The sequence below is a fragment of the Mobula hypostoma genome, chromosome 4 (genome assembly GCF_963921235.1).
Source record: "Mobula hypostoma chromosome 4, sMobHyp1.1, whole genome shotgun sequence".
Classification (NCBI taxonomy): Eukaryota; Metazoa; Chordata; class Chondrichthyes; order Myliobatiformes; family Myliobatidae; genus Mobula; species Mobula hypostoma.
In genome coordinates, this window is record NC_086100.1 from 1,358,492 (window position 1) to 1,384,946 (window position 26,455).

At 49.8% G+C, this 26,455-nt stretch overlaps 1 protein-coding gene across 6 annotated transcripts in view; it reads right to left on the reverse strand.

The window, feature by feature from the left end:
- Positions 1–24,535, reverse strand: part of LOC134345085 (B-cell lymphoma 6 protein-like) — a 33,023-nt gene extending 8,488 nt beyond the window's left edge. The window contains exons 1-6 of one of the 6 annotated variants that reach the window (XM_063045232.1): positions 24,495–24,535; positions 13,352–13,386; positions 11,038–11,203; positions 5,562–5,783; positions 2,330–3,262; positions 1,229–1,380 (exon numbers count right to left, since the gene is read on the reverse strand). In XM_063045232.1, coding sequence (XP_062901302.1) covers positions 1,229–1,380; positions 2,330–3,262; positions 5,562–5,783; positions 11,038–11,198 — 1,468 coding nt within the window. In that variant the 5' untranslated portion in view covers positions 11,199–11,203; positions 13,352–13,386; positions 24,495–24,535. Of the gene's footprint in view, positions 1–1,228; positions 1,381–2,329; positions 3,263–5,561; positions 5,784–11,037; positions 11,204–13,351; positions 13,387–21,623; positions 22,277–22,427; positions 23,416–23,463; positions 23,594–24,494 lie in introns of those variants that run through there. The other 5 variants (XM_063045233.1, XM_063045231.1, XM_063045229.1 and 2 more) reach the window with 5 other exon arrangements.
- Positions 24,536–26,455: the final 1,920 nt, after the last annotated feature.

Consider the following 26,455-nt stretch of genomic DNA (forward strand, 5'->3'; position numbering starts at 1 on the left):
CTGTTGTAGGACTCCTTGATCTCTTCGCTGAAGATAGTTCATTACAATCTTGGCCACGTGTTCGGGGTCATTGTCCTGATGCAGAATGAAATTGGGACTCAGACTTTTCTTATGGTATTGAGTGATGGAGAGGAATCAGCTTCTAGTTTTCAGCATTAAGGATTCTGTTACTTCTAACTCCATTTGCAGAAACGAATCCCAAAGATGCAGGGAACCTCTGTTAGTTCCATACACTCATCCATGTAGCACTTGCCAGGTTCAATGGACAAACTGCCTCCTGTTTGAGCCAAAATTTTAAAATGTTGACTCATCAGTCTGGAGCTCCTGCTGCCTTTGTTCAGCACTGCATTCCTTGTTTTGTGCACAGGTGAGTCTCTTGGCTTTGTCTCCACTTTGGAGCAACTCTTCCACGAAGACCACATCCTGCCTGTGGCCATCGAACGTGCAGTTCCTCCTGTGGAGGGTCAGACACCCTGAGCCAATAGACTGGTCCTGGACTTATTTTCCATCTGGCATAGTTTGAATTTTGATGTTTGATTGTTGGGGTTTTTTGTATTGCTATACTTACACTCTATTCTTGGTACGGCTGTAACGAAACCAAATTTCCCTCGGGATTAATAAAGTATATCTATCTATCTATAAGACTTCTCTGGACTGTAATGGGGTGTACTTGAGTTCAAGTGGTTCCTGTGAGTTCAGAGCTGACAGCAGTGCTGGACTACTTTCAAATTGAAAGGTGTAAGAATTATTGATTTGAAAGAAGGTTACACTCACATCTGCCACATCTTCACCTTTTAGTTTGGTTGTCATTTGCCCAGTTTGATCTCTTCTACACCAGTTTGTTTCAGTTAATTTATCTGAAAAGTGGTCTATTACTTTCCTTAACAAAATACAAAAATTTCTTTAACATTTAATTTTTTTGGAAAGTGAATGTTTAGAAACCTAAAATTTGCTTTTTCTACTGACACACTAATGCAGAAGACAAAAATAAATACGTCAAGGAAAAATGATTAAAAAAAAAATCTAGGGTGCCCAGGACTTGTGCACAGTACTGTAACTTTGACCTTTGAACGGAAATGGACATCCCTCTAGTCTATAACCGCCACTTATCCATCCCTCCCCCCTCCCCGTCTATTCCCCACAAATCCCTCTACTTTTTCCAACACCCCCGACCTCTTCCCCCTTCTCCATTACCAGCCATCCCACTGCCCCTCGCGACCCTGCTCACCCGAGCTGGAGTCTGAAAGCTCAGACTGTGTCTCTGCCAGCTCCTCACCGGGGGGCCGGCCAACCTCCACCTGCTGCGAAGACGGCGACTGACAGGAGGTGCACTTCCCAGAGGACAATCGCTTGCGGTCTGGCGAGGAGGCGTCCGGTGACCTTGGTCAGAAATGGAGTGGAGTGAGATGGGGTGGGGAAAGAGAGATGAAGAGGATAGAGATGAAGGAAACAGTTTTGTAGGGGACTTGGGCGAAGACCACTCACTCTGCCAGAACTTGCCTCTGACATTCCACCCACCCCTGCTTTCCTGCAATCACCTTAAAAATTATGCCCCCTTGGATTAGCCCTGGAGTTCTAGGGAAAACTTTAATCCCTGGAGAGAAGGAGAAACGGGGGAGATTTGCTAGAGGTAGGCAGAATTATGAGGGGTACAGAGAGTAAATGCAAGCAGGCTTTTTCCACTGAGGTTGGGTGGGACTACAATCAGTGGTCTTGGGCCAAGGGTGAAAGGGGAACACAAAGAGGGATTTCTTCACTCAGAGGCTGGTAAAGTGTGGATCACGCTCAAGCGAAGGACACAGGGTCGATTTCAACATTTACAGAAATTTGGACAGGTACACAGATGGAGGGCTCAGGTCAATGTGACTAGGCAGATAAACAGTTTAACAAGCACTAGATGGGCCAAAGGGTGTTGAGCGAAGGAGGGCGCAAAGTGACCCGATAGAGATACACAAAATAGAGTGGACAGCCCGAGACTTCTTCCCCAGGGCTAATACAAGGGGGCATCATTTTTTTTTAAATAAGGGTGATTGGAGGAAAGCAGGGGTGGGTGGACTGTCAGAGGCAGGTTCTAGCAGAGTGAGTGGTCGGTGCACAGAACCCCCTGCGGGTGGAGGTAGAGCATTTAAGAAACTCAGATAGGCACAAGGATGACAGAAATGGATGGGCGTGTAGGAGAGAAGGGTTAGTTTGATCACTGAGTAGGTTAAAAGATCAGCACAACATTGTGGGCCAAAAGGTCTGTACTGTTCTGCTCTGAGGGACAGTTTTTGCCAGCCACACCCCCACACCCATCACCTGGCTCACGCTGGGCTCTGACCACTCTTACCTGCCCACGATGCTGTTCAGTCGCGAGGCCTGTGCATCGGTGTCCACGTCCATTCTCTCGGGCGTCATGCTCACCAGCCCCTCCGTCTCGTGAGACCCCTGGAAAGGAGCAGCACAGTCTGAGAAGGGTGGGGCAGCCCCGTTCTGCGCCTCCAGGCTGCCGCCGGACCCCCCCTTCGAGTCTTGGTTGAGGGAGTTGAGGACAATGAATTTGTACTTTTTCCAGTTGCAGGCCCTGGCGTCAATAACACTCTTGGCGGGCGGGGAGTTGGTGCAGAGCGGCCGGGAGGCGTTCTTACTGCTGCAGGACTCGGTGGGCGAGTTAGGGTGACAGTCAGACTTGAGGGGGCTGCGTGGTCCCAACAGGCTGCCCTTGTGGTTGATGGGTAGGTTGCTGGGCTCCATCTGACCTCTGCCCTCCTCCTTGAGTACGCGGGGCTCACCCGTCCTCCAGGACTGGGCCAAAGCCGAGTAGCCAAGGGGGCTGACTCGCCCAGCCTGCGCCACCGACTGCGGGCTATAACGCGACTCGGCTTTGAGCCCAGCCTCCCGTGGGGTGAAGGCCGCCGTACTCGATGGTATGTCAGCGGTAGGTCGACTGCCAAATTTCACGCAGCCCTGCTGGGCCGAGATCCTTCTCATCTCCGGCATCTCACACCAGGCCAGGCGGCAGTCCCGGAACTCACGGAGAGGGTAGGTGCTCGCAGAGTAACTGTGGACAGGCAGCTGGCGGTACAGGTGGTAGGGGTGATGGGATGGAGTCAGTACGTTGTACACGGCAGAGTCTGAACCCCTCCCATCTGGCACAGAGAGATCTGGCAGGACTTTCTCCGAGGAATCAGACTTGTGGAAGGTTACAAGCTCCTGAGGTAGTGTGGGGTTTCCTGGCAGGTAGGCCTGGCACGATGGGCTCAGTGTCGTGCAGACGTCCTCACTGGGAATAAAGGAGGCAGAGTTAGCAACTGATGCCAGGAAAAGACCACAAATACCAAAGGGCCAGTTTCTGTGCCGTATTTTTTCCATAATTATGACTATTCAACCATGCACCTGTATACTGACAGATGAAACAATGTTCCTCCGGACCAAGGTACACAACAGTATGTATAACTCAAACATTCCTCAGAGCAAGCTGTACAACAGTACATGAGCCCACAAGCACACAGAATTACCACAAATAGGGTGCTTTTACCACACAAGTTAAAAAGTAGACTGTTCCAAACTACTGGTGCTTCATTCATGATGAGACTGGCTGGTGGCAGGGAGTTCAGTGGTCTCACAGTTTGGGGGAAGAAGCTGCTTCCCGTATTAACAGTCCTTGTCCTAATGCTACAGTACCTCCCTGCCTGATTGTTGGAGGTCAAGGAGATTGTTGGACAGATGGGGGGGATCATTGACAATGCTAAAGGTCCTGCGTATGCAGCCTTCCTGATAAACATCTCTACTGGGTGGAAGAGAGACCCCAGTGATCCTCTCAGCATCCTTTATCGGGACTTGCATTAACACTAAGTCCGAGATACGAGAGACAGCAGTTGCTGGGAATCTGGAATAGACAGTGAGGCAGGGGAACCAGGCAGCTGGACGGTACCGCATCCAGGGGGTGGGTGCAAGGTGTTGGAAGAGAAGAGTTGATGTTTCAGGGTGAGACCTTCACTAGGACCTTGAAAGATCAATTGTTCACAGACCCGCAGGTCTCTCCTCTCACTGTCTGCACCAGCTCTGACACAGGAAGCCAGCTAGGGAGCTGATGGATGGATAAGGTTCCAGGCAACCCTCTTCTCAGCAGGTCAGGCATGTCGAAAAACTGCTGCACTGATAGGATTAATCCTCGTGTGTGCACGCCAAGTCTCCAGGTAAGCTGTCACAAGGGGCAAGGCGGCTGTGGGACAGCGAGGCAGCAACCCCGCCCAGTTCTGGAACCCACAGATGTTGCATGCGAGCCGCCTACATGATACACAAGCCTGGGCAGTACGATATGGAGAGTCAGCTGTTGCCCATGCAGCAGGCTCCCCCTCTCCACACGCTGATAAATCCAATGGAATAGCAGAGACTGACCCAGTTTGGCACCAGCGGTGTCACAGGAGATCCCAGTCAATTAACTTCACTGCCTCAGGGACTCCAGTTCCCGATTTTTCCCTCGGGGTTTACTCCCGAAGCCTTCCCCATGAGTGGGTATAGCCGCAAGGCAGCAGAGGTTTGAGATCGGAGATTTCCCTCTCCTAGATGAGCTGCCGATTACGGCTGATGAGCCCCATCTGCCCGGAGCAACTGGTTTTAAAGCAACAGTAACCTGCCTTTGCTCCTTCTCCAGTCAGAAGAAACAGTTCTACCAGGCTTCAAAGCTGGTCAGGAGCTGGACTTTTGTCAGAGGCTTTTTTTTTTGAGATACACAGTACTGGGAGCATTTAATAGGTAGCGGAAGCTTAACCCCACCCACAACAGTCTTAAGGAACCAGACCCCGTGCTCACAGCTGTGTCAAACACCACAGCACGGAGAGAGAGTAGCATTAGGACCCAGCAAGTTCCTACAGCCCTAGGCCCAGGGCCTTCCCCAGTGAAGTCACTATGTCACCACCTCTCTACACAAGATATTCCACCCATCCATTGCCAACAATTAAATTAAAAATAACTAAACCCAGACCACACTCACTCACGATTCAACCACACTTTATGCTCAAAGGGGAACAGCAGGGCCTCAGTCACCCACACTATTCTGAAACCAGAAGAACATTGCAACTTTATACAGAGTTGGCTTATCGGTGATGGATATTGACTGTCTGGTAAATTGTGCATGTTTGAATCACCACTCACGATGGAGATGTTAAAAATCAATAGAAGCGACAAGCTGACAACTGAATATTTTGAAGTTAGTAAATAAAATTGTCCCTCAGTTGTTGTATCTCTCATACCCTTCCATTGTTCCCATCTCATCTGTCTCCAGCTCTCCCTACAGTGTAAAAGGAAACAATGTTCTTACAAACTACCACAATCATTCTTACCCTTCTCAGCTGCAATGAGCAAGTGGTCTCACTTGACTACAACAGCCACAGGCTAGTCTTGTCAGGACATTCTTTAACCTGTGCCATACTGCAGCTTCCACACCCCCTCTGCTCTGGTCTCCCTCACTCCCTGCAGCCCTACCCACTCCCTCTGTAGCTTCCTCCCATTCCACTAGCCCCCGCAGACCCACCCTAAGAGCAGGGAGTTCACCTGAGATCACCAGCCAGACGCCTCACCTGGACTGCAGATACCTGCGACAGGTATCAGCCACATGGTCCATCTGTAGGTACAGGGCTGTGTTCATCACAGCCACGATTGTGCCTTCTCGCAGCGACAGCCGGGACGTGTACATGAAGTCCAGCAGGATGCCGAATCCCTCTGGGTCCACGTCCGGGTCCAATGTCACTCTGTCTAGGTTCAACTTGACCTGGTCCGTGAAGATCATGTAGAACAGGCCACTGTAAACACAACACATATGGCATCAGGCATGCAGGAGCTCCAGCTCACAACCTCACACACAAAGTCCTGCTCTCTCCCAACTGCAGGAAGTTCACAAGAATGCTCTTGGGATTGAAAGGGTCAACATTGTTTTGCTAAGATAGCAATGCATTCAATCGTAGTGGCTTCTATGCAGTCAACCAAAGGTGCTATTGTCCTTTTTAAACATCATTTTTACGATCTTAAGGCCCTGCTGGACATTAAGAACTGAAGGTACTGCAGATCTACCTCATCAGCGAGTTGTTCTTTGGCAGAGGAACTGAAGGAGCCAAACTTGGTGCGGTTCGAGCTACTGACTGTGTCTGAGGGGCTTCCGAGGAGTTGATGCAGGAAGGAACTGTGCAGGCCTACAGCAGTGATTCTCTCGGTCGCTTTTCTTGTGACCGCAAAACCCTGCTGGGCATTGTTAATGTGGAATGCTGCAGGTCTGAGTCGCTGGTTCACTGGTGGACAGCTGGGGAGCTGTGTGGCCTTGCTTGTAGTGAGGACCAGTCCTTAGGCCTCAGTGTCACCTGCTGACAGCCACCCAGGAGAGAGGCATCGCAGTGAGGCCTCAGTCTCACCTGCCGACAGCCACTCAGGAGAGAGGCATCGCAGTGAGGCCTCAGTCTCACCTGCCGACAGCCACCCAGGAGAGAGGCATCGCAGTGAGGCCTCAGTCTCACCTGCCGACAGCCACTCAGGAGAGAGGCATCGGAGCTCGTGCACTCTGCCTGCAGTGGTGTGGATCAATGTCCATACTGGTTTTGGTGTTGGGGCCCCCCCACCTTCTGAGTTCAATCACTGCTGCAACATTCACGGACTCAGGGTGGGTTTTGGAGTACATTTTGTTTGTGACTATTTTACTGATAGTTTATAGTGATATTTTACATGTTTCTTATGCTGTTGGCACTGTTTTGTACCCAGGAGTAACACTTGTTTGACTGCATTCACGTATGGTAGAATGACAATTAAAGTTGAACGCGCATGCACGAGAGTTTGATGGTTCTGGGCCTGTACTCGCTGGAGTTTAAAGATAGAAACCCTACAGCACAATACAGGCCCTTTTGCCCACGATGCTGCGCCGAACATGTACTTACTTTAGAAATTACCTAGGGTTACCCATAGCCCTCTATTTATCCAAGCTCTATGTACCTATCCAGGAGTCTCTTAAAAGATCCGCCTCCACCACCATTACGACAGCTCATTCCACGCACTCACCACTCTCTGCGTAAAAAACTTACACCCGACATCTCCTCTGTACCTACTCCCAAGCACCTTAAACCTGTGTCCTCTTGTGGCAACCATTTCAGTCCTGGGAAAAAGCCTCTGACTATCCACACCATCAATGCCTCTCATCTTATACACCTCTATCAGGTCACCTCTCATCCTCAGTCGCCCCAAGGAAAAAGGCCAAGTTCACTCAACCTATTCTCATAAAGCATGCTCCCCAATCCAGGCAACATCCTTGTAAATCTCCTCTGCTCCCTTTCTATAGTTTCCACACCTCTCCTGTATGAGGTGACCAGAACTGAGCACAGTACTCCAAGTAGGGTCTGACCAGGGTCATATAAAGCTGCAACATTACCTCCCTGCTCCCACAGTTGATGAAGGACAATGCACCGTATGCCTTCTTAACCACAGAGTCAACCTGCACAGCAGCTTTGAGCGTCCTATGGACTTGGACCCCAAGATCCCTCTGATCCTCCACACTGCCAAGAGTCTTACCATTAATACTATATTCTGCCATTATATTTGACCTACCAAAATGAACAACTGTACACTTATCTGGGCTGAACTCCATCTGCCACTTCTCAGCCCAGTTTTCCATCCTATCAATGCCCCTCTAACCTCTGACAGCCCTCCACACTATCCACAACACCTCCAACCTTTGTGTCATCAGCAAATTTACTAACCTATCCCTCCACTTCCTCATCCAGGTCATTTATAAAAATCACAAAGAGTAGGGGTCCCTGAGGCCTCCACTGGTCACCGACCTCCATGCAAAAGATGACCTGTCTACAACCACTCTTTGCCTTCCGTGGGCAAGCCAGTTCTGGATCCACAAAGCAATGTCCAAAAGAATGATGAGTGATCGCACTGAAACCTATCAAACATTGAAAGGTCTAGATAGAGTGGATGTGGAGAGGATGTTTCCTACAGTGGGGGAGTCTAGGACTAGAGGGCACAGTCTCAGAATAGACAGACATCCATTTAGAACAAACATGAAGAGGTATTTCTCTAGCCAGAAGGTAAGTCAATCTGTGGAATGCATTATCATAGGTGGCTGTGAAGGCCAAGTCATTGGATATATTTATAGCAGAGTTTGATAGGTTCTTGGTTAGTCAGGGCATTAAAGGTTATGAGGAGAATGGGGTTTGGAAGGGTGATAAATCAGCCACGATGGAATGGCAGACCTAACTGTCTGGGGCAAATGGCCCAATTCTGCTTCCATGTTTTACGGTCTACACAAGATCAGGGGCCATCCAGCTCCACTTCTCCCTGGGGACGGGTCCCAAAGGATCCCTGTGGATGGTCTGGAATCTCCTCTCCTTCCACTGGACAGTTTGGATTTGGTGCAGTTGTCTGAAGCCCGCTCTCAGGGCAGCACCCCTCTCCACCCCTCACAACCAGGAACAGTTCCACATTCCACAGAAAGTTGTAAACTCAGCCAGCTCCACACAAACCGTACTAGCATCAAGGACATCTTCAAAAAGGTGATGCCTCAGAAAGGCAGCATCTACCCTGAAGGACCCTCACCACCCAGGACATGCCCTCTTCTCATTGCTGCCATCAAGAAGGTGGTACAGGAACATGAAGACACACACTCAATGTTTTAGGAAGAGTTTCTTCCCCTCTGCCAGCAGATTTCTGAATGAACAGTGAATCCATTAACTTTTTTTCTGCACTACTTAATTTAATTTCTTTTAACATTTCTTTTTTATCATAATTTTTTTTATTTTTATGCATAGAAATGTTCTGCAGCTGCAAAACAATTTCACCATATTTCAGTGACATTAAACCTGATGCTGATATCAACTTTTCTATAATCACCTCTCCCCTCATGTTCCCCTTTCACCTTTAACCCAAGACCTCTAGTTCTAGTCTCACACAACCTCAGTGGAAAAAAGCTGCTTGCATTTACCCTATCTATACCCTCAAATTTGTATACCTTTATCGAATCTACCCTCATTCCTCTGCGCTCCAGGAATAAAGTCCCAACCAGTTCAACATTTCCCTATAACTCAAGTCATGGCAACATCCTTGTAAGTGTTCTCTGCACCCTTTCAATCTTATTTGAATCTAAAGACCACAAGATATAGGAACAGAATTGGGCCATTTGGCCCATTAAGCCTGCTCCACCATTTCATCATGGCTGATCCACTCTCTCTCAGGTCTAATCTCCTACCTTCTCCCCATATCCCTTCATGTTCTGACCAATCTGCCTTAAATAAACAAAGACTTGGTCTCCACAAGTTCTTGCGGCAATGAATTCCACAGATTCACAATTCCCTGGGTAAAGGAAATCCTTCTCATCTCCATTCTGAAAGGATGCCCCTCTATTCTGAGGGTTTGTCCTCTGGTCTTAGCCTCTCCCTCCATAGGAAACATCCTCTCCACATCCACTCTATCAAGGCCTTTCACCATTCACTAGGTCTCAATTAGGCCACCCCTCATTCTCCTGAATTCCAGTGAACATAGTCCCAGAGGCAAACACTCTTCCATGACATGGAAATAATTCCAATCCTGGAATCATTATCATGAACCTCCTTTAAACCCTCTCCAGTTTCAGCACATCCTTTTTAAGAAAGAGAGGCCCCAAACCTATTCACAATACTCCAAGTGAAGCCTCTCCAGTGCTTTATAAAGTCCCAACGTTGCATCCTTGATTTTATATTCTGGTCCTCTTGAAATGAATGCAAACATCGCATTAGCCTTCCTCACCAGACTTAACCTGTAAATTAACCTTCGGGGAATCCTGCACAAGGACTCCCAAGTCGCTTTGCGCCTCAGATTCTTCTGCATTTTCTCTCCATTTAGAAAACAGTCAACCCTTTCATTCCTTCTACCAAGTGCATAACCATACACACCCGACACTATATTCCATCTGTCATCTCCTGCCCATTCTCTTAATCTGTCCAAGTCCTTCTGTAGCCTCTCTACTTCCTCAACAAAAATTCCATCATCCAAATATTTGACATATAATGTAAAAAGAATCAGACGCAACACAGTCCCCTGTGGAACAACACTAGTCACCGGCAGCCAGTCAGAAGAGGCTCCCCTTATTCCCAGTCTTTGTCACCAGACAATCAGCCACTGCTTTATCCATGTTAGAATCCCTTCTGTAATGCCATGGGCTCATAGCTTGTTAAACAGATCATGTGTGGCACCTTGTCAAAGGCTTTCTGAAAATCCATGTACACAACATCAACTGATTCTCTTTTGTCTTTCCTGCTTGTTATTTCTTCAAAAACATTCCAACAGATTTGTCAGGCAAGATTTGCCCTTGAGGAAACCATGCTGACTACAGCCTATTTTGTCATGTGCCTCCAAGTACCCTGAGACCTCATCCATGACAGTCATCTCCAACATCTTCCCAACCACTGAGGTCAGACTAACTGGCCTACAGTTTCCTTTCTTCTGCCTCTCTCCATTTTTGAAGAGTGGAGTGACATTTGCAATTTTCCAGTCTTCCAGAACATTCCAGAATCTAAATATCATTACTAATGCCTCCACAATCTCTTTAGCCACCTCTTTCAGAACTCTGGGGTGCACACCATCTGGTCCAGGTGACTTGTCTACCTTCAGACCTTTGTTTCCCAAGAACCTTCTCTCTAGTTATGGCAACGTACACATTTCATGTCCCCCTGACACCTGTAACTTCCACCATACTGCTAGTGTCTTCCACAGTGAAGCAAAAATACTTATTCAGTTCATCCACTATTTTGTGGTCCCCCTTTGCTACCTTTCCAGCATCGTTTTTCAGCAGTCCTGTAGGTAGGTGTGCAGTTTTGGTCACAATACTCCAAGTTAGGCCTCACCAACCTCTTATACAATTTCAACATAAAACCCCAACTCCTTTACTCAGTACTTTGATCTATGAACGCCAATGTGACAAAAGCTCTCTTAATGACCCTATCTACCAGTGACACCACTTTCAAGGGATTTGGTAGGTGGGAGCTGTTGTGACGGGCCCAGCCTCTTCCCCGGGATCTGATATTCCGGGAGACCAACCTGCATGCCATCAGCACTGTCTTGTGGGCCTGAAACTTTTGGCGGTCCACCAGAATGGTGACATCGGTGAGGATGTCCCGGGATCGCAGTCTGTTCAGGTTGAAAAGCACGTCACCGGCGTGTCTGGTGAACTGGATGCAGCTGTCCGCTGCCGATGTCATCGTGCCTGTGAGAGAAATGTATCCAGTAACCCGTCACACACAACCTGATGGACACCCCACCCCGAACCACAGCTGAAAGCCCAACGGAAAAACCTGAACTCTCAACTCAGAAGTTCACTCACCACACAGATGCTGGCTAACCTGCTGAACATCTGTAGGATGTCACCCAGGAGGATTCAGAGAGTGAAAGGAAACCCCACAGCTCCATAACTCAATCAAATCATCCAGCCCAACCCCGGTTCCCTGAAGACATTGTAGTGGGATAAGCTCCTTCAGCCTATTAAAGGCTCCCAATGGCATGCGTCTCAAATAGCCTCTGACCACCAGGTCCCAGTGGAATTGTTTTACTGACAGAAGGGGTACAGGTAGATTACTGGCACCCTGTGCTCGTCAGCCGTGGTTGGCAGCTCACCTAGAAGGAAATCTGATCTCAAACCACACTGCCTTGTGAGTATTCCCACTCATGGGGAAAGTTATGGAGTAAACCCAGAGGAAAAATCCAGAGTGGAAGCCCGTAAGGCAGTCTACACTGACTGGCAACTCCAGGCTGTACTGGTCTCAGCCGTTCCTTTGGATTGATCAGCTGTGTGGAGAGGAGGAGCCTGCTGCACGGGCAACAGCTCACTCTCCAGATCCTACTGCCCTGCCTTGTGTATGACGTAGACCCCTGGTCGACCCTGACCAATGGACAGCGTGAACAGCAGTTACCCTGCAGACTGCAACTGAGCAAACCCCAGCTCACCACACACTGGTCACAACAAACCCCACCTCACCACACACTGGTCACAACAAACCCCACCTCACCACACACTGGTCACAACAAACCACACCTCACCTCACACAACAAAGCCCACCTCACCACACACAACAAACTCCACCTCACCACACACTGGTCACAACAAACCCCACCTCACCACACACAACAAACCCCACCTCACCACACACTGGTCACAACAAACCCCACCTCACCACACACAGCAAATCCCACCTCACCACACACAGCAAACCCCACCTCACCTCACACAACAAACCCCACCTCACCTCACACAACAAACCCCACCTCACCACACACTGGTCACAACAAACCACACCTCACCTCACACTGGTCACAACAAACCACACCTCACCTCACACAACAAACCCCACCTCACCACACACTGGTCACAACAAACCCCACCTCACCACACACTGGTCACAACAAACCACACCTCACCTCACACAACAAAGCCCACCTCACCACACACAACAAACTCCACCTCACCACACACTGGTCACACAACAAATCCCACCTCACCACACACAGCAAATCCCACCTCACCTCACACAGCAAACCCCACCTCACCTCACACAACAAACCCCACCTCACCACACACTGGTCACAACAAACCACACCTCACCTCACACAACAAACCCCACCTCACCACACACTGGTCACAACAAACCCCACCTCACCTCACACAACAAAGCCCACCTCACCACACACAACAAACCCCACCTCACCACACACTGGTCACAACAAACCCCACCTCACCACACACTGGTCACAACAAACCCCACCTCACCACACACTGGTCACAACAAACCACACCTCACCTCACACAACAAACTCCACCTCACCACACACTGGTCACACAACAAATCCCACCTCACCACACACAGCAAACCCCACCTCACCTCACACAACAAACCCCAGCTCACCACACACTGGTCACAACAAACCACACCTCACCTCACACAACAAAGCCCACCTCACCACACACAACAAACTCCACCTCACCACACACTGGTCACAATAAACCCCACCTCACCACACACTGGTCACAACAAACCACACCTCACACAACAAACCCCACCTCACACTGGTCACAACAAACCCCACCTCACCACACACTGGTCACAACAAACCACACCTCACACAACAAACCCCACCTCACACTGGTCACAACAAACCCCACCTCACCTCATACTGGTCACACAACAAATCCCACCTCACCACACACAGCAAACCCCACCTCACCTCACACAACAAACCCCAGCTCACCACACACAACAAACCCCAGCTCACCACACACTGGTCACACAACAAGCAGATTCAGACAACAGCAAGCTTCACTAAGACATACAGAACTGTAACGATGTAGTACAATGCTTACCCACAGAGACGTCCAGACCTCACTGGGTGAACAGTCTGAAAATTAAATAAAGGAAATTATGCAAATGAGTCACCTGTTACAACCAGAGAGACCCCCCCCCCACATCAGGGGCACTGGTTACAACTGATCAGGGAGCCCGCTGCCCACGTCAAGTCACTGTAGCTACAACCAGTCAGAAAGAACCCCCACGTCAGGAACACTGGGATTTCCTCGCACACAGAAGGAAACTTAGCCACTATCTGCCTTTGAGAATTTGCCCATCAAACTTACTCACACTGTTAGCAGCCTTAACCAATCACACAGCTTCTACTGAAAGCTGCTTAATTCCTGGTTCAAGCAGCAGACTTCACAGAAGATCCAGATATTGAGAACAAATCGTTTCTGAGCCCCAGAGCCCACAGTCACACCTCCTGCTCCCCACTCGGCCAGCACTGCCCACTGGTCACCTCACATCGGGTCAGTCAAGTGTACGTAGCAGCCCAGGGTGCTCCCTACCCTGCCTGCAGACTCCCGCGGTACCCCGCTCACAGCGAGGCTCACACACACACTTTCAGTTTGTGGGAAACAGACAGACAACCTGATTTAATCTTTCTGCGATTTCTGCATTTCTCAGGAGTGTCTCTAAGAACTACAAACGCCCTCAGTTCAGATAACTTTATCACATTAGCATTTCTGTGAACAGCCACAGGGAGCTCAGTGCAGCCCCATCTGGGGATTGAAGTTCAAGTTTATTGCCATCTGACTGTGTATGTATAACCAAATGCATTGCTCCTCTAGATCACAGTGCACCCACCAAACAAAATATAATAAGTTAACTATACAGTTTAAACTGCATGTAGTAAAGTACATGACAGGTGAAACAGTTCACTGTCCCACTAGAGACCTCGGTGGAGGCAGGGTAGTCATTGTCTCACAGTCTTGTAATCTCTAATCTCAGGCAGACTGGCTGCAGCAGAGAGCAACTGCAGGTTACCATGGCCACCAGGAGCCGGAGAGGGTCAGTGCCACGACAGGCCTCAGGGTCACACACTGGTACCGAGACCAGAGAGACACAACGGGCCCAGGGTCACGCACTGGTACCGAGACCAGAGAGACACACGACGGGCCCAGGGTCACGCACTGGTACCGAGACCAGAGAGACACACGACGGGCCCAGGGTCACGCACTGGTACTGAGAGCACACCAGAGGGACACACCATCACACCTGCCCATTGACAGGCTGCAATGTAAACAGGTCTTCACTAACGTTCTCCATCAAAAATGAGCAACCTGGAGGTACAACAGGTTACACAGTCACCAGGTCACTCAGAAGTGTGGCAAAACAAAGGGATCCAGAAATATAGGTCCACAATTCCTTGAAAGTGACTTCACAAGTAGACATGCCACAGCCAAGCTGTTCCAGTACAGCTATAACACCGGTATCTACCCGGCAATGTGGAAAATTGCCCAGGACACGAGAAACAGGACAAGTCCAACCCAGCCAATTACCTCTGTATCAGCCTACTCTCAATCGAAGTAATGGAGCAGCCATCAACAGTGCTACCATCCAGCAGCTACCCAGCAATAACCTGCTTATGGATGTCCAGTTCGGGTTCCATCAAGGTCACTCAGCTCCTGACCTCATCAGGTCCTCAGTCCAAACATGAGCTAAATACCAGAGGTGAGGTGAGAACGACAGCCCTTGACATCAAGGCAGCATTTGACCAAGTATGACATCAAGGTTCCATAGCTAAAATGGAGTCAATGGGAATTAGGGGGAAAACCCTCCACTGATTGGTGTCTGGTATGATTCCAATGAAGATAGTCACCGTGGTTAGAGATCAATTATCTCATCCTCAGGACATCACTGCAGGAGTTCCTCAGGGAAGTGTCCCTGGACCAACGATCTTCAACTACTTCATCAATGATCTTCCTTCCATCATAAGGTGAGAAGTGGGGATGTTCAGAGATGACTGCACAATGTTCTGTACCATTCATGAGTCCTCAGATAGTGAAGCAGTTCATACCCAAATGCAGCAGAACCTGGACAATATCCAGGCTTGGGATGACAAGTGGCAAGTAACATTAGAGCCATACAAGAGCCAGGCAGTGACCATCTCCACTAAGAGAGGCTCTAACCATCATCCTTTGTCATTTAGTGACATCACCTTCGCTGAATCCCCTACTATCAACATCCTAGGGTTACAATTGATAGGAAACTGAACTGGTCCAGCCAAATAAACATCATGGCTACCAGAGCAGGTTAAAGGCTAGGAATCCTGCAGTGTGTAACTTACCTGCTGACTCCCCAAAGTCTGTCCACCATCTACAAGGCTCAGATCAGGAATGTAATGCCTTGCCTGGATGAGTGCAGCTCCATCAATACTCAAGAAGCTAGACACTATCCAGTACAAGGCAGCCACTTGATTGATACCCCTTCCACAAACATCTAATCCTTCCACCATCAATGAATAGTTGCAGCAGTGTGTACTATCTACAAGATGTACTGCAACAACACACAAAGTTCCTGAGGCAGCACCTTCCAGACCCACGACCACTACCACCTGGAAGGACGAGAACAGCAGATACCTGGAAACACCACCACTTAGAATTCCCCCTTCAAGTAATTCATCAAGCTGACTTGGAAACATATCACCATTCCTTTATTGTCACTGGGTCAAGATCATGGAATTCCCTCCTTAACAGCACTGTGGGTGTACCCACACCTCAGGGACTGCAGTGGTTCAAGAAGGCAGTTCATCACCACCTCTCAAAGGCAACCAGAGATGGGCAATAAATGTTAGCGATGCACACATCCCATAAATGAATAAATAAAAAGATAGGGTCATAAAGAGAACTTCTAGCACATTAGTGTGCAAAAATCAAAGAACTGAAGAAAGGACATCGATGGGATGTTGATATTTCATAAGATATCAGTTTGGCCCAGTTTGGAGTATTATGTGCCATTTTGGTCACCTACTTACATGAAGATGCAAATTTTCTCTACTCTTTCAACCTCATTTACAAGGATGTTCCGGGTCTGGAGGTACCGAGTTATGGAAAGATTGAATCGGTTAGGATTTCATTCCTTGGAACATAGAAGACTGAGAGGAGATTATGAGGGGTATCGATGGGGTAAAAGCAAGCAGGCTTTTCCACTGAGATTGGGTGGGACTACCAGAATTCATGGGTTATGGGTGAAAGGTGAAAAGTTTAAGAGGAACAAGAGGGGAAATTTATTCACTCACAGGGTCATGAGCAGCCAGCACAAGTGGTGCATGCAAGCTCAATTTCAATGTTCGAGAGAGGTTTGGATAGCTACATGGATCGTAGGAATATGGAGGGCACTGCTCCTGCTGCAGGTCGATGGGAGTAGGTATTTTAAATAGTTCAGCATGGACTAGATGGGCCAAAGGGCCTGTCTCTGTGCAGTACTTTTCTATGACTCTAGGAAAGTGTAAGGTTGATGTCAGAGGTAGGTGCTCACTCCTCTCCTGCCCAACAGAGTGGTGGATGCATGAAATGCCCTCTAGCAACAGGCAGGTACATTAGGGGCATTTAACAAACTGTCAAGTACAAGAATAATAGAAAATGAAGGATTATGTGGCAGGGAAAGGTTAGATTGATCACAGTATGTTTAAAGGACAGCAAAGGGCCCGTGCTGTGCTGTGATGTTCTAGTTGCAAGTTTCCTTGTATACAAAATTATGAGGGGTATAGTGTTAATGCAGGCAGCCCTTTTCCACTGAGGTTGGGCAAGATTAAAACTATAGGTCATGGGTCAAGGATAAAAGGTGAAATGTCTAAGGGGAACCTGCATTACTCCTCAATGTGTAAGACACAGGCAGTATAGTGAAGTCCCAGTGCCAAGGGTCAGAAGTGTGTGATGTCACCATGACTAGGGAAAAGGTTCTTGGGAAACTGAAAGGTCTGAAGGTAGATTATTCATCTGGACCAGATGGTGTACACTCCAGGGTTCTGAAGGAGGTGGCTGAAGAGATTGTGGAGGCATTAATAATGATCTTTCAAGAATCACTAAATTCTGCAATGGTTCTGGAAAACTGGGAAATTGTAAGTGTCACTCCACTCTTCCAGAAGAGAGAGGCACAGAACAAAGGACTTTATAAGCCAGTTATTCTAACCTCAGTAGTTGGGAAGCTATTGGGCCAATTGTTAAGGATGGGGCTTCAGGGTACTTGGATTAAATAGGCTGTAGTCAGCATGGTTTCCTCAAAGGAAAATATGTCTGTCAAATCCATTGGACTTACTTGAAGAAATAACAAGCAGGACAGAGAAAGGAGAATCAGTTAATGTTGTGTACTGTACCTGGATTTTCAGAAGGCCTTTGACAAGGCACCACACATGAGGCTGCTTAACAAGTTAAATGTCCATGGTATTACAGGAAAGGTTTGAGCATGGATAAAGCAGTGGCTGATTGGCAGGAGGAGACAAGGAGTAGGAATAAAGGAACCCTTTACTGGTTTTCTAGTGGGACCTCTTTTTTACATTATGTCAATGACCAATGATGAATTGATACTTTGTTGCAAAGTTTTCTTCGATGACATGAAGATAGGTGGAGAGGCAGGTAGAGTCTACAGGACTTGGATTAGGAGATTGAGCAAAGTGGTAGATGAAATACAGTGTCAGGAAATGTACAGTTATGCCCGAGAATACAGGATGTGATGCTCAGGCTTTATAAAGCACTGGAGAGGCCTCACGGAGTACGTGAGCAGTGTTGGGCCCCATCTTAGAAAGGATGTGCTGAAAATGGAGAGGGGTCAAAGGAGGTTCACAAACATGATTCCAGGATTGAATGGCTTGCCATATAAAAAGTGTTTGACAATTCTGGGCCTGTACTCACTGGAATTCAGAAAAATGAGGGGTGATATCATTGAAACCTATCAAATGTTGAAAGGCCTTGATAGTGGGGGTGTGGAGAGGATATTTCCTATGATGGGAGAGTCTAGGACCAGAGGGCATAGGGGCATCCTTTTAGAATGGAGATGAGAAAGAACTTCTTTAGCGAGAGAGTGGTTAATCTGTGGAATTCATTGCCAAGTCTTTATGTACAGCATCTTCAAGACAGATGTTGAGAGATTCTTGATTGGTCAGGGATACAGGGAGAAGGTAAGAGATTGGGGCTGAAAGGAAAAATGGATCAGCCGTGACAAAATAGCAGAGTAGACCCATGAGCCAAACAGTCTAATTCTGTTCCCATAGTTGATGGACTTACCGAATTTTTTTCCACTCATCAGGCAGTGACAGTGTGGAATAAGCCACCACTGGAAGTGTTCAATTTCAACATTTACAAATTTGGATAGGAGGGGTATGGAGGATCTACACTCTAGATGTAGGTCGATGGGTCTTAGCAGAAGTCAAGCCAGCATGGATAAGATGGGCCAAAAGGCCTGTTTTTGTGCTGTAGTGTTCCATGCCTCAAACATGCAAAGATGGAGCTGGCAGTCAGGAAGAGATTCAGAAAAGCTTCAAGGGATTTATAGACACTTTAAATATATCCAATCACTTAGCTTCCACAGCAGTCTGAGGCAATGAATTCTGCAGATTCAACACCCACTAGCTAAAGAAATTCCTCGTCTCCTTTCTGCAGGACCCAGGGGATTTGCACTGACGAACTGCATTACAGTACTGGGTTAGTGCAGGAGAGTGATACAATGGCCTGAGTTACGATGACCTGCTGGGATAGGGGCCACTAATGCAACAGCAGGGATCAGCGACAAAAGGAGACACCAGTGCCCCCGGAAGAGGCGGCAGGTGAGTCCCCGCCGATTGCCCAGAAGTACATAGTGAGCACCAAGTGGCAGACACGAACTATTTCTCCTTCAGCTGCAGTATCCGCCGCCGGCAGCAGGGGGCGTGCTGCCGGTCCATTTCTTAAACCGGCATTACCGGCCACAGGCGGCAGGTGGCGGTGCCGGACAATTCTTAATCTCGGCTCGCAAATCCTGTACGAGAAAGTCTGCCGAGACTGGAAACCCACAGCAACACGCACAATGCTGGAGAAACTCGCCCGGGTCTCGGCCCCAAACGCCGACTGTACTCTTTTCCATAGATACTGCCTGGCTTGCCGAGTTCCTCCAGCATTTTGCGTGTGCTGCTTAATCGAAAGAACTGGCTTCGGGCAGCAGCTAGCGGTGCCGGTTCATTTGTAACCGGCAATACCAGCCACAGGTGACAGTGCCGGAGCTGGAACTGGAATTGGCTGCAGGTTCGATCCCCGCTTTTTCCAAAGGCACCCAGACGACTACAAACCGGGACATGGAAGCATAAACAAACGGTTCATGCAAAAAAAACTTTTGCGAATGCCTGGTCACGGAGTCCCATTCTGAACAAAACGTTAGGATGCCAGGGTTCTCGTGCAGCGATCGGCGGGTCGTTTCCAGAACAGCGTCCACAGCAGGACTTGGTAGTTCACCTATGCACGGCAAGATCCCACATACAAATCATTTTCTCTCTTCCCCGCCCCCACAGGAAAAGCTTTCAGGGAATGGGAGTAGGAGCGAGTATTGATGTCTTACTTTCCGTGGTATAGCGAAGTCTAGGGTCACATTACAAGCGCCCATCCCAACAACTCGATCAGTGTGGTCGAGCGCCAGAAAACGCTGGCCAGGGTCTGCCAGATACCTGGCGGTGCCCAAAAGGCTCCAGACAACTGTATCCAATGTAGTGGGAAGTCTCAGAATAGAGGGATGCCCATTTAGAAAGGAGATTAGGGAAAGTTCTTTAGCCAGAGGGTGGTGAAGCGGTGGAATTCACTGGGACAGAGGCTGTGGAGACCAGGTCACTGGGTATATTTAAAGTGGAGGTTGTTGGGTTCTCGATTAGTCAGGGTGTCAAAGGTTACAGGGAGAAAACAGGAGAGTGGGGTTGAGGGGGACAATAAATCAGCCACGATGGAATGACTTGATGGGCCAAGTGGCCTAATTATACTCCCATGTCCTGTTGTCTGATCAGGGACAAGAGAGGACAGGGTGGCCTGGGAAGCAGATAGCCCATGTTGCAGGCCCTCAGCCAGGGTACAGGGCATCAGTGATCAGCAGAAACCATTGTAAAACATGACCATAATACATAGGAGCAGAATTAGGCCACTCAGCCCATTAAGTCTGCTCTATTCCATCATGGCTGATCTATTATCCCTCTAAACCTATTCCCCTGCCTTCACCCTGTAACCTTTGAAGCACTGACTAATCTGAACTTATTAACCTCTACTTTAAATATGCCTAATGTCCAAGTAATCATTCTCATGAAACTCCACTGGACCTTCACTAATGCCAGCACATCTTTTCTTAGACAAGGGCCCCACACCTGTTCACAATACTCCAAGCAGTCTTATAAAGCCTTGGGATTACATCCTTGCTCTTCCATTCTAGTCCTCTCAAAATGAATCCCAACATTGTATCTACCTTCATCACCATCAACTCAACCTGCACGTCTGTCCAAGACTTTCTGCAGATTTCCTGCTTCCTCAACATTACCTGCCCCTCCACTTATCCTCAGCTTGTCTGAAAACATGGCCATGAAGCCATCAATTGCATTATCCACAATATATAACAAAGAATCAGCCCCTGTGGAACACCATTAGTCACCAGTAGCCAACCAAAAAGGCTCCCTTTGTTCCCACTCTCTGCCTGTCAGTAGGCCACTGCTCTGTCCAAGCTTGGATCATTCCTGTAACACCACCAGTTAACTTGTTAAGCAGCCTCATACACAGCACCTTGTCAAAGGCCAACTGAAAATCCAAGTACACATCAACCTATTCTCCTTTGCTACTTCAAAAGAATTCCAAAAGATTTGTCAGGCAACATGCTATTTTGGCCTACTTCATCATGCAACCCCAAAAATTTACTGTGACGATTGGCTCCAACATCTTCCCAACTAACTGGCCTACAATCTCTTTTGCCTCTCCCTCCTTGAAGAGTGAAATGACATTTGCAATTTCCCAGTCCTCCAGAACCATTCCAGAATCTAGTGCTCTTGAAAGATCATTACTAATGCCTCCACAATCTCTTCAGCCACCTCTTTCGGAACCCTGGGGAGTACACCATCTGGTCCAGGTGACTTATCTACCTTTGGACCTTTCAGTTTCCCCAAGAACTTTCTCTCTAGTTATGGTAATTTTTCGTGCTTCATGCCACCCCCAAGACCTGGAACTTCCACTGTACTGCTAGTGTCTTCCACAGTTAAAACTTGCAAAATACTTTCAGATCATCTGCCATTTCCTTGTCCCCCATTGCTACTTCTCCAGCATCGTTTCCAGTGGTCTGACATTTACTCACTTTTGTATCTGAAGAAACCTTTCGTATCCCCGTCATTGGCTAGCTTGCCTTCATCTCATCTTCTGTGCTAGTGTTTTAGTGCTTTGTTTGTTGAAGTTTCACAATCCTCTACATTCCGACTAATTTCTCTTTTATATGTCCTCTCTTCCTTTTGTTGGATTTGACTTCGCTCGTCGGTCACAATTGCCTCCTCCCTTTAGAATACTACATCTTTGGGAAGAATCTTCCCTGTTCCTTCTGAATTTTCCCCAGAAAAACAGACATTGCCATTCTACTGTCATCTCAATCAACTTTGAATAGTTAAACCCAAATAACTGCCTGGAATACACAGCCAAGGTTGACTCAACTTCCCCTTCCAGAGGGAGCTGGAAGGAAGGAAATAGAGATGGGATTGTTTGATGAGCTGACTGACACCAGCACTGCAACCATGCAAGAAAGGGTTTCGAGCAGAATTAAGCCATCCAGCCCAAAGTCTTTTCGCTCATTTCAACATGACAGATTTATTACTCCTCTCAAACCCATATTCCCTGAACTAACCAACATGACTAACCAAGAACCCATCAACCTGCATTTAAGTTTTGGGGAAATTAGTAGGCCACAGAACAGAGCAACTGCACCTCTTCAGAGGAATCCCTCTACCCCAAGATTAATATCCACCCCCCCCCCCCGTGCAAAGTTATATTTAAAGAGGTACGTTCCAAGTGGCGTTCGCTGAGGGTTACAGGGCATGTTGACAAAGCAGCTGACAAAAGCACACAATATTCCAAGGTTAATAAACAGACGTTCAGAACAGTCAGAAAGCACCTTTATATAAATGTGGCCGGGTCGCTGCAGGTCCCAGCTCCGGGCAAGCAGCGGAGGTAGTGGAGCCGGTGCAGAGGGGAGCAAGGAAAACGATTGCGGGGAAGAATGATTGACCTCGGGGGTTACTCCACACGGACCAAAGCGGGATTTAAAGCAGAGGGCGACAAGAGAGGGGGGGGGGGGATTTCCATTGCCGCTGGAACGGGGTTTACACTGGGGGTTACAAACACTGCGAGTGGCTGGGCTGAGGGACACGGGGTGGGGGGAGAGGGTGCAGCCTTGGTAAGGATGCTCGGAAAGGAATTTGTGACGAGCGGGGAGACAGGAGTCATAGTTCCCCACTGTAACCACGGCCATCCGGGAGGACAAATCCCTTCCGATCCACAACAATCCCTGACAGTCTCCTTTGCTTCCAATCCGCCAAACCCGCGGCGGGGGCGCCGTCAGCGGCACCTGCTACCCGGCTGTTCCTGAATGGGAACAGCATCCGCAGCCGAGCGGAGCCCGCCGGCAGCTGCTAGGAACTCCTCTCCCTCGCTTTACTGAAGCACCGGGGACGGAACACAGTCAGAACGCAACCAAGGCAGGCACGGAAGGGATGGGCCGAGCGGACGCAGGGCCCAGCCGCCGCCAGAGGGCAGGCACGTCCCGCGGGGGCCGGGCCGACAGCAGCCCCGATCTGTGTAAACACCCTCCCGGAGAGCACGGGCCGCTTCCCCGGGCTACCGCGACTGGGGAGGCCGGCTGATGGTGCCCGGTCCCGGTCCCATGGGCGCTGCTCCTTCCCCCAGTCGCTGCGACACCGATGCGGCCGAAGCTCGGCGCAGCCTCCACCTCCATTCCCTCCCCCCACCGTCAAACCAGCTCCCCAGCCCCGGTTTCACGTCGTTGCCACCCGGCCCCTCTCTCGAGACTCCGTCTCCCACTCTCCTAGCGTCCCCGGTTTGGGTCGCCGCCACCCGGCCCGTCTCCTCTCCCAGTCCCCGGCTCGCTCCCGGCCTCCCCCTCTCCAACCGTACGCCCCAATCCCCTCTACCCGAGTAGCGAATCACTTTCCGGGGCTCATCTACTTCTCTGGGTTTCCCCGCGCCTGTCACTCGCTCTCCACGGTTCCGGGGCCTCTTCCCCCAATCGCTCTGATAGTCCCCGGTCCCAGTCACCGCTCCTCCGGCCCCTTCCAGACTCAGCGCGCTCTCTCTACCTCCACCGGACTCGGCTACTCTCACCAGCCCTTTTCCCTCCACCAGTCTCTAGTCAAAGGCCCCTTCCCTCGACCCCGGTCACCAGTTCTTCACTCGCCCGGCCTCTCCCCGAGTCACCCCTATACCCGCTCCGCTCCCCTGTCTCCTCATGCCCTCCCGGAGGCTCCTCTCCCCGGCCACCCTCTCTCCGACACTCCTCCCGGTGGCTCCTCTCCCCGGGCACCCTCTCTCTGTCACTCCTCTCGGAGGCTCCTCTCCCCGGGCACCCTCTCGGAGGCTCCTCTCCCCGGGCACCCTCTCGGAGGCTCCCCTCCCCGGGCACCCTCTCTCCGTCACTGCTCCCCGAGGCTCCTTTCCCCGGCCACCCTCCCGGAGGCTCCTCTCCCCGGGCACCCTTTCCGTCACTGCTCCCCGAGGCTCCCCTCCCCGGGCACCCTCTCTCCGTCGCTGCTCCCCGAGGCTCCTTTCCCCGACCACCCTCTCTCCGTCACTGCTCCCGGAGGCTCCTGTCCCCGGCCACCGTCTCTCCGTCACTGCTCCCGGAGGCTCCTCTCCCCGTCACTGCTCTCGCAGTCTCCTCTCCCCGGCCACCCTCTCTCCGTCACTGCTCCCGGAGGCTCCTCTCCCCGTCACTGCTCTCGCAGTCTGCTCTCCCCGGCCACCCTCTCTCCGTCACTGCTCCCGGAGGCTCCTGTCCCCGGCCACCCTCTCTCATCAATTCTCCTGGAGGCTCCTTCTCCGGGATTACTCTCCCCAGTCAGCCGTCTGTTTCCCCAATTCCCCTCCCCAGCCCCTGTCTCTCCGGCCTCTCTCCCTCCCCAAGCTGGCAGCTCAGCTCCCCTCCCCCGGCCCCTCTCCCGGTCACCTGGCCGCTCCTTCCAGGAACCGCCGCTTCTCAGAACCGCCTCTCGCCAATTCCGCGAATTTGAGCGGAGGGCTCAACCACCGCTTACAGGAGAGGGGTGTTTGCTTATTGGATGATGGTACCGGAGCGGTTGCAACGGGACATACGGTCGGCCTTCGCTGCAACGGGCAGTTATAAAGAATATCTCCGTTAGTCCAGTCGGTGGTCCCAAGTGCGGAGCCGTATCCGCCGGTCCTGCGGCCGATCGCTCTACAACCCCCCCCATACATCTTTGCTAGTTGGTGTGACCTATCATGTGGTGCGCCCTGGGTATGACGTTGAAGCTAAAATTGATACATTGAATCCGAATTCTGAGAACTCATTAACCGGGGGCGGGGCTATGCCGCCCATTGGGCGTGGACAGGTGTGATTGACAGGTCCGCTGCGGGGCGCCGTAGAAAGCGAATTAACAGGGACTACTGAATGGGCGGGAGCTCGCTCTTAAAGACACAGAGGCTGACCGCGTCCTGCCCGTCTGCCGTGTCGGTCCGGGTTTGCAATGCAGCCGCATCTGGTTGAGGGAGAAGTTCCAGGGGAGAAAAATCCCTGATGAGGTGTAGGAAGGGTGACATAGCAAATCAGAATCAGGTTTATTATCACCGCATGTGACGTGACGTTTGTTAACTTAGCACCAGTTTAATACAATACATAATCTAGCGGAGTAAAAGAATTAAAAAAATTAAAATATAATAAACATGTAAACCAATTACGTGTATTGAATAGATTTTAAAAACGTGTATATTAAGAAAGTGAGGTAGTGTCCAAAGATTCAATGTCCATTTGGTAATCGGACGACAGAGGGGAGGCAGCATCAAAAGGTGATGCCTCATTAAGGACCGGCATTCGGCCCATTGACTCTGCTCTGCCTTTCCATCATGGCTAATTTATTATCCCTCTCAACCCCGTTCTCTTGCCTTCTCCGTGTAACCTCTGATACCCTCAGGAATCAATCTCCCAATGACCTAGCCTCCACTGCTGGGTCAATGAATTCCACATGCTCACCACCCTCTGGTTAAAGAAATTTCTCCTCATCTCCTTCCTGAAGGAATGTCCTGAGGTGGTCTGTCCGGTCCTAGACTCTTCCAGTATAGGAAATGTCCTCTCCACATCCACTCTAACCCTTTCTATATTCAATCAGTGTCACAAGGGAGTGGACCCAAATGCAAAACACAGACACTGAAGTACCAGGAACAGGACTTGACTGGAGAGCTGGGACAAGAACAGACTTGGGCTAGGACATTGGCTAAGCAAGCAGGACCAGGACAAGGAACTGGGAGCCTGGGCTTGGACTCTGACCCAGAGACTGGACAAGGACCCAGAGACTGGGTCTTGACTTGGGCTCAGACCCCAGAACTAGGCGAGAACATGACGTGGTCTTGGGAGACAGGACTAGGCAAGGCTACAGGACAGGATGAGGGAACTCCAGCACAGCATGAGAATATGAAGCCTTGACTTGGTACTCAGGAACAGCCAAACCTTGGACTTGGAATGACAGGAACACAGAACAGAGCCTTGGTCTTTGGGAGGACAGGAACACAGAGCCTTTTACTTGAGAGACAGGAACATGGAACACAGAGCCAGGACCCCTCCTTGGGAACAGAACTTGGGGCCAGAGCTCTACATAGAATGCTGAACACAACAAGACAGTTCCCAACATTAGGTAGCAGCAAACAGCCAGACCTACCTAGCAAAGGCATAGACACATAGACAGTTCCTTACTAGACACAGCAAGGCTCCAGTCTCACTCCAGTGGTAGAACTTGGCAAGGCTGCAGGACAAGGCTCCAGAAGGAAGGGGAAGGGAAGAGTCCAGCCTCAGGGTAACAGCAAAGACAGCCCAGCTTACCCAACAGAGGCAAGGACAGGAAGGGACAGATCCAACCACAGGGTAACAGCAAAGACAGCCTGACTTACCCCCACAGA